Genomic DNA, 14,588 nt, shown 5'->3' on the forward strand with positions numbered 1-14,588 from the left:
TCTGTAAAATGAGCATTCATAGTTCTTATCTCACAAGAATACAATGAGGATTAAACACGATAACCTGTGGAATATTCTCGGCAAATTGCCTATCTATTAAGCACTCAAAAAATAGCCATTATATAACTGAAATAATAGCTTCTCTTTCTTTCTTTAAATACGAAATGAGTTATTCTGCTCCGAGTGGTATAGTAAGCAATGGGGTAGCAGTTGGTAGTTTTAAATGAGATCAAAGTAAAAGTAAGTAAGATGACTTAAGTAAGCCAAGCTAAGCCCTGTGCCCCTCCATATCTGGAAACCACGAGTGTGTGGTGGCACCATTCTCTTCAGCTGTGCTCGGAAGCCTCAGAAGAAAAATGCCAAGGCAAACAAACACTCTTCAGTTAGGGTTTAGGTAACGTGAAGAAATAAAAGTAAACAGAAAAAGGGGCACAACCCATCTGTCACCCCTTCAGAACATCTCTGGACTATCTCCTATATGCCAGGCAAAGGACTGTGCCTTTGTCTTGGACTGGAAGGGAGGCACAGTTTGAAGGGGACAAGGAAAAGGAAATATTCTGGAAAGCTCAGTAACAGTAAAGAAGGGAAAACAGTTAACATTTGATGGTAAAACAAAAAATAATTATAGGAAAAATTTAAAGCACTAAAATTTTTAAATAGTGGTATCTCTGGTGTGAGGGTTTACAGTCCTGTACATTTCTGTAGAAATGCCAACTTTCTATCATACATCCTTTCATGATTCAAAATATGAAAACCCACCACTAAACAGGAAGAGCAGGAATAAAGGAGAGGAAAAGATGACTTTTGGTATGCCATGTAAGATATCCCAACTTACAGCTGAAGAACCATGGCTGATGGAGGTGTGGCCCAAACAGATACAAGGCATAAGGAAAATTTCACTTGAGACATCAAGAGACAATGAGAGAGTAGAACAGGTCAGACCATCCACTCAGACACTCAAGGCTCCATAATGTACTGGGTAAAGCAGAGCTCTCAGGTCAGACCCACCTGCACTTGAATCTCACTCCTCCCTTTCAGCTGTGTGGCTTTAGGAACCTGCTTAGGCGCTTTAAGATTTTACCCTTATCTGTACCTGACCTCCCAAGATCTTGCTCTCATTGTTATCCCAGTGTACTTGCTTTGTAGCTACTTATAGCTTTTTCTTTTGTCTTTTTGAGACAGGGTCTCCCTATGCAGTTCAGGCTGGTCTTGAACTCGCTTTGTAGTCCAGGCTGGCCTCTAACTCGCAATGATCCTCCTGCTTCAGCCTCCCAAGTGCTGGGATTACAGGCGTGAGCCACCACAAGTGGCTGTACCTTTTTTTCTTTAGTCTATATACTACTGTTAGTTGAGAATATCTGAACTCCTAATTAGATTGTAAGGGTAGGACTGAGCACAGTGCCTTGCACAGAGCTGATTCTCAGCTAATACTGCGGAAAGTAAACGTTTAATAAAGCTGTTTTTCACTGTTGACATTAATCATAATTAATAACCTTATTTCCCTACATTTCTGCTGACACTGTTGACTGGGTCTTCCTACATTCCACAGCTACTCATTCCCTTTCATGTCCCCAATTCAAATCTTGACTTTTCTTACCCAAAAGCTCCTTTGGTTGACTTGTTTTAAACCAGCTTCAGTCTTACAAATTGTTTTAGATGATTAGGCCTTTCACGTCTGCTCTTCCTAAATATTGTGTCTCCTTTTCCCCCAACTTTTTACTTTGACAATTTTAGCCCTACAAAAATACTCTAAGAGAACAGTACAATGAACACATACACTCTTTACCTAACTTCCCCAGTACTACCTTCAGTTATTTCAGTAAGAACAACCTGGAAGAGACAAAAGTGCAGAAAAAAGAAACTGAACAAGATCTTACAATACAGCCAGGATTACTATATATCCCAGGGCCAATGCGCCGCAGTTTCATCCAACCTTTTTTTTTTTTTTTTAGTTTCATCCAACCTTTACAAACACGGATAGACAGTGTGTAACTTAACTTCAAGGTTTTCCTTTCACAGGTATGGTGGCATTATTAATTAATTTTTCAGAATTCTAATTTACAGGTAAGTTATATATTTCGAAGAACTTTATTACCATTCAAACTTATCTATACTGTAAAAAAAGGATAAACCTTTGTGTTTTGATTAATCAAAATGCTGGACTCTTAAGAGTGACTTCAAGCAGTTTCATTTTAAAGAAGTGTTTAGAATTTACTGACCGCCATTCTTTGCTTTTCTCCTCCACTGAGTACATCCATCCAGTCCTGAACACTGTCCCAGCCTCCTTCTCGTTCAAGGATATGGCCCAGCTGCACATTGTCTAAATACTCTTTCAGTACCTTTCAGGAAACAAAGACAAACTCAAGCTTATTATAGATATTTCCTATCTTGCTTCATTTTTTAAACTAAAATTTCTACAATTCCATTGCCAATACCACTTAAAGAGGTACTCTGCAGAAAAGAATGTGGCATAAAATTAGCCCTGAACATTTCAGCTCCTGTCTATATTAATCTTGGCAAAATATGTCTAGTAGTTTAAAGAGAGCAATGCTTTTGTAATAATCAAAAGATGAGAGCAATAAGAAAACAATAGTATAAAGAGAGTTAAACACCCAAGGAGTCACAGTTAAGCTAAATGGCTATAATCTGATCTCAACTTGGAAAGTTATACTTAATGGTTTGAGAAGACTTTACAGGTTAGGACAAACTACCTGGCATTTAAATAAACAATCTGAAATGGCTTCAGATAAACAATCTGAAATGGAGCATTTTTGGTAGGTCTAAGATATAAACATTCCCTTACTAGGTCAGATATCCCCTTCTTTTTCTGATCTTCTTTTCCATCTGGATATATTACTTGGTCTCGAAGTGTTCCAAGGGTCATATAAGGCCTCTGATAACAACACAGCAAAAGTCATCAGAAGTTTTAAAAAAACCGATCTTCAATCAGAGATTACACTCAACAAGGTCTTACCTGAGGAACATAAAATAACTTTCCTCTCTCAGGTTTAGTTAGACGTCCCCCAAAAAGAGGCCATAACTAAAAACGAAAGGAGGGAAGAATTGTGAAATTCACAATGTGGTAGACAGCAATGCAAAATAAGACTGCAAAATTTGGAAACCAATTTATACATACTTCACCAAGAACACGGAAAAGTGAACTCTTCCCACAGCCATTTGGACCACAGATTAGAACATTGGCCCCAGATCGAACCTGAAAGAAAATTAGTCTATGAACTCATTAAATCAAGAGAATATACATGCAGTGAACATTTCTTAAACCCAAATAGCCCCTTGCTCATTATAAGTTTTCTACTTTTTCTGTAAATATGACATTAGGTAGAACAGTGGAAGAAATTGTGAGGGACCTTTATGTTTATTTTCAATTATTAGTTACTTTTTCTTTTTCACTTAAAATTCAGTACTGAGGCTGGGCATGGTGGCACATGCCTATAATCCTAGCACTTAGAAGGCTGAGGCAGGAGGATTGCTGTGAATTCAAAGCCAGACTGGACTACAAAGTGAGTTCAAGGGCATCCTGAACAGCATAGTGAGATCTTGTCTAAAAAATAAATAAATAAAAATGTAATAAATAAATAAATAAAAATCAGGATTGATTGGTATCATTCAACTTAATCTGACTGAGAACACAAAGAGCTAAAGCTTTAAAAAGCCTTTAAGAAGTCTTAAAAATAATAAATATGTGAGGAATCACAGTCTTCTGTTAAAAGTCTAAAATGCATATGGACTATTCTACAACTTGCCTTTGTAACCTCACAATATAGCAAATACTCCTCTAGACCAGTACATTTAGATTATGAATGAACCATAACTCTTACTAGGGAATATTAATTATATAAAATAATGGTTTTATTGTGGCATTTTCATACCTGCATGTAACGTAGTTTGATTGAATTTAACACTGCCTTCCCCTCCTCTCCATGAAGTCCTTCCTATTTTCCAATGAAGTCTCTACTATAATTTCTTAAATATCCCTCTTTGGTTAAAAATTGTAGTCATCTGCATTTTGTTTTGCTCTTTTATATGAAACTGCAGTGAACCTATATCAGCAAGAAAACTTCCACAATAGTGAAAAATGATTTCTATGGATTCTTAAATGAGAAAAGCTGGACCAAAGTATATGTGCATTACAAATATATACAGGTGCCACTAAGTTGTTCTGCAAAACCATAAAGTAAATGAGAAAATGTGAGGAGTGTTACATTCTAGGCTTATGGTCTTTTAAGTGTCAAATTACCTCGGGGTGGGGGGTGGAAATCAGAAAATCTAGGTTATACTACTAACTTACAACATTAAATACCAATATAGCACAGCAGGAAAGAAGATATCAAAGAACAATGTGTTGCCCTAGTTGTGCAGATTGTTTTTGACAAAGTTTTTACCTACATGGGTGAGTCATAGATTATTTCATTCAGTAAATATTTAGAGAATGCTGTATCAAGATCTATTGTAGGCAATGGGTACATTTGTGAATAAAAGAGACCAAAAACCCTGCATTTATCTATTTGCATTCTAGTGGCAAGAGGAATAAAATAAAGAATACCTATAATAAATATGTAAATTGGATTATGTTAGAAAATGAGTGCTATAGAGAAAAAATAGGTCAGGGAAGTTAAATTTTTTAAGGTGGTCAGAATAGACCTCATTGGAGATGACAACTGGCCAAAATTTTGAAAGAAATGAAGTAGGAATTTATCCAGAGGAAAACTGTTCCAGCCCCATTTTCACCCACAAAAATCTGGTGGAAAGACACTGATGCAGGAACGTACCTTGTCCTTTTCGAACACCAGAAGGAAGAACACCAGTAAGAACTGGACTCTGAGAGTTAACGGATGGGACAGCAACAGGCAAATACTACAGGGCACTGAAAGCCACTGATATGACTTCCATTTTTACTGTGATGAAGCCAAAAGTCATCAGCATTACTTACAATAGTCAATAAATAAGTGGAAGCAACCCTAGCAGATGAATGAATAAACAAAATGTGTCATGTACACACTGTTACAGTTTTAATCCTGAGTGCCCCCCCTCAATGGTCCATATGTGAGAAGCTTGGTTCCTTGGGTGGCAGTGAAAACTTCAAGGGAGGTGGTAAAAACTTAAAAGGGGAGGCCTAGTGCACGGTCTTCAGGTCACTGCAAGATGCCTAAGGTCTTTGGTAGTGGGACCCTGGCCCTTTGTTTCCCAACAGTGGATAATGGTGCCACTCCTACTATGTCCAAGACTGGAACTACCAAAACTACAAGCCAAATTAATCTTTTCTCTTTGTAAGTTGATTTTGTCAGGTACTTTTATAGAAACAGAAAGCTGATCAACACACATACAGTGGAATAATATTTGATTTTAAAAAGGAATGGCTGGGCACCTGTAATCTTAGCACTTGGGAGGTTGAGGCAGGAAGATCATTGTGAGTTGGAGACCAGCCTGGGCTACAAGATGCGCTCAAGGCCAGCCTGAACTGCATAGTGAGACCCTGTCTCAAAAAAAACACCAAAAAAACACCAAAAAAAAAAGAAATGAAATTTCTGGCACATGACATAATATGAATAAATCTTGAAAATATTATGCCAAGCGAAATAGGCCAGATATAAAGGCACAAATACTGCATGATTTCACTGAATGAGGTACCTAGAAGACTCAAATTCACAGAGACAGAAAATAGACTATGTTACTAAGGGCTGAGAAGACAGGGGTAGGAGTACTACTGTTTAATGAGAGTTTTTATTTGGGAGGTTGAAAATGTTCCAGAAATCAACAGTGATGATGCTTGTGTAGTGATGTACATATACAAATGCCAATGAATTGTATATTTTTAAATGATAAAATTTATGCTATATTTTGCCCCAATTCTTTAAAATTAAAAAAAATGAGTCTCCAAAGAAAGACTGAGACACTGCAGCCTCCTACTACTATGTAGTCGATCTAGAATAAAACAGCACAATTAACTTGCATATATAGAATGCGCTATTCTAAATGACTTTTCCAAATGAATGAATTATCTTTCTTTTGATAAACTAAACAATCATCTTGAGGGGCTTCTTTCTAAACAATTAAACATTTCCTTATCCTGAAACACTGTATATACTGAACATACCTGATAATGAAAGGGTATCTAAAATAATTAATAGTGATACACCTAGAAGCTCCTAAGGTTCAGAAAACTGTTAATTAGGGGGCTGGGGATTTAGCTCAGCGGCAAAAGCGCCTGCCTGGCAAGCGCAAGGTCGTGAGTTCGGTTCCCGGTACCGGAGAAAAACCAAAAAAAAAAAAAAAGAAAACTGTTAATTAAATGATTCCCTACTGTGCTTTACTTAAATACTATTGTGTATGTGTTTGTTAGTCATATATTTGCCTCCAATTATTCACTGTGGTTTATATTAACATCAATAATCCTGCCTCTAACAAGACCTTTTCACGTTAGTTGTTGTAAGGTGTCAGGAACCCCCCCAAAACATGCCATAGTGTGTATAAGTAACTAAACTTACTGAAATTCTTTTTTAATTTTCTTGGTGCTGAGGACTGAACCCAGGGCCTCCCGCTTATGAGACAAGCATTCTACCACTGAGCTAAATCTCCAGCCCCAACTGAAATCCTTAGGTCCCCTCTTAACCTCAAATATCTCAAGCTCCATCATTAACTTTACTCCAAGGCTTTTGGCAGCATTGGACAAAATGTTCCAATTATGACATTAGTCACAGTAGTACAATGAAAATATTCCCATATTACAGATTTATAAACATATCTTCAGGGATCTACATTAAGATTAAAACTCAAAGATAAGTTTTACTGAAAATTTAGGCCCTAATGACACATTATTGGGGCACTTAAAATGTTTTACTGGTCAATGAATCCTTTAAATGACCAAATTTTTGCCAATAAAAATCTTTCCCCTAAATAATACTCCTTAAAAAATCCTATTTCCTATGAATTTACAATAAATTATCAAAAAATTCTAAAATCACATTTTACATAAATGTAATTTATGTAAAATAAAGATTATACAAAAGTTTTTCATAAAGACTCCCTGGGTTCTTTAAACATTACTATAAATATTTCTTAATGAAAAGGTAAGAACTTGAATAAGTTATTAATCCCCATTCTATGACTTACAAGTTGTTATTTCTAAAGACCTCACAGAAGAATATGTAGGTAGATAAATACACCTGTGCAGGGAGTTTATGAAAGTAAAATATATGAAATATCTTATCCAAAAGAAGTTGTTGTTATTTTGCTGTGCCTGGTTCCAACCCAAGACCTCACAAATGCTAGGTAAGTGTTCTATTATTGAGAGACATCCCAGCACTCCGAAAAAGTTTAGTTACATTATTTGGTTACAATATAATCCAAAAGACAAATGAATCATAAAGTAGTAAACATTTACTTTTTTGATGACCAAGTCTGTTATATTAGAACTCTCTTTCCAAGAGAAAGGAACCTTACTTTCAAATGAAGCAGATGGATAGAAAACTGGAGGTTATGAAGAACCAAAGGATATTTGTCAAATAAAGAAAGGCAATATTAAGAAAAATAGAAAGACAGAACAAAGGAGAGCCAAGTCAGAAAAAGATAAGGAACTCAAACAGTACACCAAAAGGTCAGAAGTCAGAGACACAGTTCTCAATGGAAGAGAAAACAAAACAAGAATCATAGGCCAGACAGCAGGTGGTAAGAGACATGGTTATGAAACAAAAAACTTGAACAAGTAGGGGCCTAATGAGGGCCTTTACAAGACTTTTCAAATGAAACCAAAATAAAAGCAAAAAAGTAAGGCCTTTTCAACACTAAAAAAGTGAAGTCATTGGGGATAGTCAGAATATATTACATCTAAACATAAACAGTTTTAAAAGAAAGAGCTCTGGACAGGAAAAAAAAAAGGACACAAGTGAATAGTCCCCCAACTGCCTTCCTCCACAGGAGGCAATTGCATGACTAGTCAAAACCAGTGATGCCAGAGAAGAGGGAGCTGTGTGGAAGAACTGATTACTGCTGTTAACATCTGAGCTCAGGTTTTTATCTATGATTATTTTGGCAGCTGTAGTTACTATACCCTTGTTACAGTAGTTTGTTGAATTTGGGCTATTCTAGTTAATTCTTATTTCTTTTCCTTTCAGTTCTATTTTGATTTTTCTTATTCTTCTGCTAAATCCCCAGTCCCTCTTTTGTTTTGTTTTCTTTATCAGTATTGGATGATTATAATACTTTAAGATTCAAGGTTTTTCAGTTTGATCTGTTCCCTTCCTCCTTCCTGTCCTTCAACTCTCACACCCCTTCTTCTTAGTCCTTCTCTACTCCTCACTATTTTGTATTCTTGCCTTCCTTCCCCTCCTCCACTTATGGTATAAACATAGCAGGAACAGTGTAAATGCATTAGAGAACATGAATTAGGGCATGTAAGGGAAATGCTTAACAAAGTTGGGTTTAGAGGACCTGAACAAAACTAGCAACAAACATATTAACAGGTAACAGAAATCTCAGTCTCCTCCAATTTGTAAATACATTGCCACCAATGTGCATATATCCTCTTGACTACATAAATACTATCCTAAACCCCTTCTATACCAGCCTTTTATCCCAGCTATGAAATAACTCCAACAGAGTCAAGATTCTTTCTTTCTTTTCACCTACTGACATATCTCTTATCTTCCTCTTCCCATTGACAGATCCTCTTCCTTTTACCCTCCCTTTACTCCTCAAACCTCAAACATCCCAGTACAATACAGTCTGTAAGGAATATTGAAAAAAGGGTAAAATTATCAAAACAAATTTTAATGTGTATGGTTGATGGTATGCTTGGTTCTGTGGACACTACTATAACCAACAGAAATCCCATCACATAGTAAAAGGGTCCAACATAATTCAGCTGAAAAGCTTGTGGAGGTAAACAACATCCCCAGACAAGGCCATGAACATCACTGGAAAACAAATTTTAACTGAAGAGATTGTTATATCAATACCAATCTTCCCACACTCTTATCTGACTACAACCCCTGACACCAGGCGAAAGAAAGAATGAATATATATATATATATATATATATATATATATATGTATGTACACACACATGTACATATACACACACAGAGGAACACGAGAAAACAAGGCAATGAAAGGCCCCTGGCACCTTCCAACTCTCCTAAAGCAGATTCAAAGGGCACCAATGGAGAGGAAAGCAAATGCCATGATTTAGGAAAACGTAAAGAAACTTGGCAAGTTTAAATAGGACATAACTCAAAAAACAATAGCACATACAAAGTGACCGAAGTAGATATGGGAGAAACAAATAAAAACTTGAAAGATGAACAAAATGGTTCAAAACATGAGTTACAAATTTACCAAAGATACAGACTTCACAGAAAGGTGTGAGACAGAAATACTAGAAACAAAAAATTGTACAGAATTTATAAATTGCAGAAATGACCAATGTGAAGATTTTTGAAATTGAGGACAAAAATGGAAAACCATGATGAATTCTTAAAAACAATGACAGAAAAAGAGAAAAAACATCCAACAGATATTAGATGATGCTAAGACGACGAAGATAAAGTTAATTGATAGCAGAGAGAAATTAGAAGACAGCACACATGGAATGAAATGAATCTGTTTACAGAAATCATTAAAATGTTTCCAAGTACAAAGAAAGACTTCAATATACAGGTAAACAAGGCTTACAGAACACCATCTAACTATGATGAAAAAAAGAAGCTCCCCACAACACATCTTACTCAAAATCCTGGATGTTCAACACTAAGAATCTTAAAAACTATTAAAGAAAAACAAAGAATTACTTATAAAGGTAAACCACTAGGATTACAGTAGACTTCTAAACACAAACTTTAAAGGCCAGGAGAACTTGGAGTGAGTGTTTCAAACCACAAAAGCAAACAACTTACAAATCCAGATTTACCTTTTAAAACTGTCTTTCATAATTGAAAGAAAGAAAAATAAGGACATTCCACAACAAAGAATACCTTAAGAGATGTAGGAACACCAAATCAGCACTTAAAAAGAAACAAAAAAAGCAAAAAACAACACCACCACCACCAACAAAACCCAGAATATCCTACAGTGGTAATGAAGCCAACAAAGCCAAAAAATTAGAGTAAATACATTAAGGCAAGTAGTTTTTAAAAAGTATGCAATATATTAACCATTGTTAATCTCCTATTATCTTGTTTTGAAACTGTATCATTTCTATTGATTTTTTTCTCTTAAAAAAAAAAGAAAAAAGTAAGAGAAAAGAAGTTATCAACAACAGAAAAAGACCACAACGACAGGAATAAATCAATACTTTTCAGTAATACTTCTCAATGTAAATGACTTCAATTCCCTAATTAAAAGATACACGTTGGTACACTGAACCAAAAACCAAATTCCAAGAGTCTGTTCCATTCAGGAAACTCATGTAATCTAAAAAGAAATTCAAAGACTAAAAATCAAAAGATACAAAAAAAATCTAAGGCATCAAGACCCAGAAACAAGCAGTCTTATTCTGAGATAAAGAAAACTTAAAGCTAAAGTTGATCAAAAGAGGCAAAGAAGGTTAACATTAGTTAAGAGAACAACTGAACAGGAAGAGATAATAACTGTAAATACATATGCACCAAATACTGAAGCACCAAACTTTATAAAACAAACACTGCTGGACATAAAAGATCAAAAAAATACCAACATAGTCACAGTGGGTGACCTCAATACTCCACTGTCACAAGGAGACAAATAAACTGAACAAAAAAATCAATAAGGAAATATCAGAGCTAAACCACACCCCAAAACAAATGGACTTAACAGATATCTACAGTGTTCTATCTTCTCAGAAGCAAACAGAATTTCCTCCAAAACAGACTACACACTAGTCTACAGAGCCTGATTTAAAAAATACAAAGAATCAGAATCACCCCAAATAGATATACATATACTATCAAACAATTGTGTACTGAAACTAGAAATCAATCACAAAAGAAACCATAGAAAATTTATACCTGAAAACTTAACCATCCTTAAACACTCAACGCATCACAAAGGAAATAAAGGGAGAGATTAAACATTTTCTGAAATCAAATGACAGTGCCAATATAACACACCAGAACCTATAGGACACAAGTCCTAGGAGGGAAGGTTACTGCAGTCAATGCTCACATTAGAGAACCAGAGAAAGCGCAAATAAATAACCTCTTCATGAACCTCCAGATATGAGAAAAGCAACAGTCCAACCCAGACCTAGTTTAAGAAGGGAAGTCATATGTGGCCAGGCATGGTGGCACATGCTTACAATCCCAACACTCAGGAGGATGAGGCAGGAGGAGCACTGCAAATTTGAGGCCAACCTGGGCTCCAGTGAGCTCCAGGGCTGCCTGAACTACATGGCGAGAAGGGTCTCAAAAAACAAAAAACAAAAAAAGGGAAATCATAAAGATCAGAGAAGAAATTAATGAAACTGAGATGAAAAAATTAATGAAATCAAGCCTAAAAAAATATAAAGAATCAACAAATAAAAAGCTCGTTCTTCAAAAGAATAAACAAAATAGATAACCCCTTAAGCAAAGTAAAAAGAAGCAGAGAAAAGACTCACAATAATGCAATTAGGAACAAGGTGAAATCACAGTCACAACCAAATCCAGAGGTTAGTAATTACTATGAAAAACTGTACTCTAACATATTAGAAAATCTTCAAGAAATGGACAGATTCCTAGACACATATGAATTACCAAAACTGAACCAAGAAGAAATAAGAATTCTGAACAATCCAGTTATAAGCAATGAAACTAAAGCAGTAATAAAAACCTACAAAACTAAGTAAAGCCCAAGACCAATGGATTGACTGCTGAACTCTACAAGACTTTCAAGGATGTTATAACACCAATACTCCACTTTAATGAAACTGAAAGGGAAGGAGTACTTCCAAACTAATTCCTGGAAACCAGCATCATTCTGATCCCGAAACCAGACAGAGACCCAACTAAGAAAGAAAATTATAAGAAAATCTCTTAATGAACATAGATACAAAAATCCTCAATAAGATATTGGCAAATAGTATGCAACAAAACATCAAAAGGATCATATCATGACCAAGTAAGTTTCATCCCAGGGATACAAAGATGGTTCAATGTTTACAAATCAACAAATGTAATACACCAATAAACAGAAGCAAGGACAAAAACCACATGATCATATCAAAAGATGCAGCAAAAGCTTTTGACCCAATCTAACACCCATTCATGATTAAAAACCCTGAAGAAAATAGGTACAGAAGGACTGTACCTCAATCTGATAAAAGCCATTTATGACAAACCAACAGCAAACATATTAAATGGGGAGAAGCTGAAAGATTTCCCTCTAAACTCAGGGACAAGAAAAGGACATCAAAAGTACAACAGTTACATAACCTAAACAGTAACTCTGAGATCTTCCAGAGTATTACAAGTCACACAAAAACACTCATCATCTTCTGTCTTTTTCATGTAGACTATCAGATTCCCATTTCATGAAGAGAACAGACTGGATCACCACACTAGTCACATGGCCTGAGCCACTGACCGCACGGTGGTGTGGCCATTGGCAGGATACTCTGCTGTTCTACTGATTTGGTAGTAAGAAAAGGTCTGTACTCTTGTTTTTATGGGTATTGTCTTGGTTACTTTTTTCTCGCTGCTGGGACAAAATACCTGATGCCCAAAATTAAGGAAGGAAAGGTTTATTTCGCTTACAGTTCGTAGAGGTTTCAGTCCGTACTTGGCAGATTATAATAAGGCAGAGTGGCACATGGCAGAGGGCTACAGCTCATGGCGGCAGAACACAGCAAAAGCAACCAGCACACACCAGCGAGGAATGGGGAAGGAATGGCCTCAAGCACTCTCTTCCTCTCCCTTACATATGCAAACTATCCACCCCAGGGATGGTTCAATGTTTACAAATCAACAAATGTAATACACCAATAAACAGGGTGTAGCTCTCACACCTCAATCAACTCTAAAAGCCTGCCCCATGGCTGCATGAGACTTTGTGGGGGACACACAGACAAACCGTAACAGGTATAAATCCTCCTGCATGGTCAAAACAATAAGAAAACCAGGGGCTGGGGGTTTAGCTCAGTGGCGCAATGCCTGCCTGGCAAGTGTGAGGCCCTGAGTTCAATTCCCAGTACTCCTCAAAAATAAAAAACATAAAAATAAAAAATAAAAAATAAAATTGCGTTTTTTATTTAAAGAGGTTAAAATTCTATTGGTATGTTTTAATTATTCATTCTACACTGGAAATTCAAATTAAATACATTTTCTAATTCAAATTAAATGCATTTCTTTCTGCACATGAACTTCATTAACAAAATACTTTTGACATAGTGGTAGTATTGAAATTTTAAAGTGCAGCTAACTAAAAACAATAACTTCTAGGTTGTTCAAAAATATATTTTTGAAAGCAATTCTGTGGATTCAGACACTAAGTCAAGAATAGAAAACACTTAAATATTCAGACAATAGTTTTTCAGTTTTCACTTTCCAAATGATTTAACCTTTGACACGACCATTATAAAACTTACTTCAAAACTGAGATCTCGGATCAAGATATCTCCATTTGGTGTTGCTAAAGGAACATGATCAAACCTATAGAAGAAAGAAATAAGAAATAATTTTTAAAAATATATAAGGAATTCATAAAGTTTAATAGCAAATTTACAAATAACACACTTAAAATGGCAAATGCCCATTGATACTTTGTAGAAGTAGATAAGTGGTAAACGATACTTCGTAGAATAGGTATTTCGTAAAAGAAGAAATTTGAATGTCAGCAAGCATATGAAAAGGTGCTTAGTATCACCAGTCACTAGAGAAATGCAAATCAAAATGGCAATGATTATTACCTTACACTAGGTGGGAGAATAAGATAATTATCAAAGAGAGAAAAGGTAAATGTTAGCAACCTACGGAGATAAGGGAACCCTTATACACTATCAGTAATTATGTAAGTTAATACAGCCATTATGAAAAACAGGATGGCAGTTACCCCCAAAATTAAAGATAAAACAATTGTATCAGGCAATCCTACTTCCAGGTAGCTATGCAAAGAAAATAAAATCAGTATCTTAAAGAGGTATCTGCATTTCCATGATTATTGTGGTATTATTCACCAAGCCAAGATATGAAAACTTTCTGAATGTCCAGCTGATAAAAAGAATAAACTTTCTGAATGTCCAGCTGATAAAAAGAATAAAAATATAGTGTATGAATAAACATACATATAATAAGAGTACTATTCAGCCTTTAAAAAGGATATCCTACCATGTTTTAGATGGAGGGGGCTGAAGAACAGTATGCTAAGCAAAATAAGCAAGATATAAAAGGAAGAACAATGTATAATCCTACATGTATATGGAATCCAAAATAGTTGAATTCACAGAAGCAGAGAGTAGGATGGTAGTTCGCCAGGGCTAAGGGAGGGGCAGTTGGGGGTGATGTTGGTCAGAGGGTATAAATTTTGGCCATGATGCAGCATGAGTAAGTTCTGGAGACCTAGTATACAGCATGGGGACAACATTTAATGCATTCTGTACTTGAAATTTCCTAAAATAGATC

The 14,588-nt window shown here is 35.7% G+C and overlaps 1 protein-coding gene across 1 annotated transcript in view; it reads right to left on the reverse strand.

Annotated features, from left to right (window-relative positions):
* Window positions 1-14,588, reverse strand: part of Abcd3 (ATP-binding cassette, sub-family D (ALD), member 3) — a 79,215-nt gene that overhangs the window by 6,969 nt on the left and 57,658 nt on the right. Inside the window, exons 16-20 of the mRNA XM_005384998.2 lie at window positions 13,556-13,619; window positions 3,137-3,214; window positions 2,975-3,040; window positions 2,804-2,893; window positions 2,220-2,339 (exon numbers count right to left, since the gene is read on the reverse strand). Coding sequence (XP_005385055.1) covers window positions 2,220-2,339; window positions 2,804-2,893; window positions 2,975-3,040; window positions 3,137-3,214; window positions 13,556-13,619 — 418 coding nt within the window. The remainder of the gene's footprint in view (window positions 1-2,219; window positions 2,340-2,803; window positions 2,894-2,974; window positions 3,041-3,136; window positions 3,215-13,555; window positions 13,620-14,588) is intronic.

This window comes from Chinchilla lanigera, unplaced genomic scaffold (assembly GCF_000276665.1).
Source record: "Chinchilla lanigera isolate Chin_1 unplaced genomic scaffold, ChiLan1.0 scaffold00022, whole genome shotgun sequence".
Taxonomy (NCBI): domain Eukaryota; kingdom Metazoa; phylum Chordata; class Mammalia; order Rodentia; family Chinchillidae; genus Chinchilla; species Chinchilla lanigera.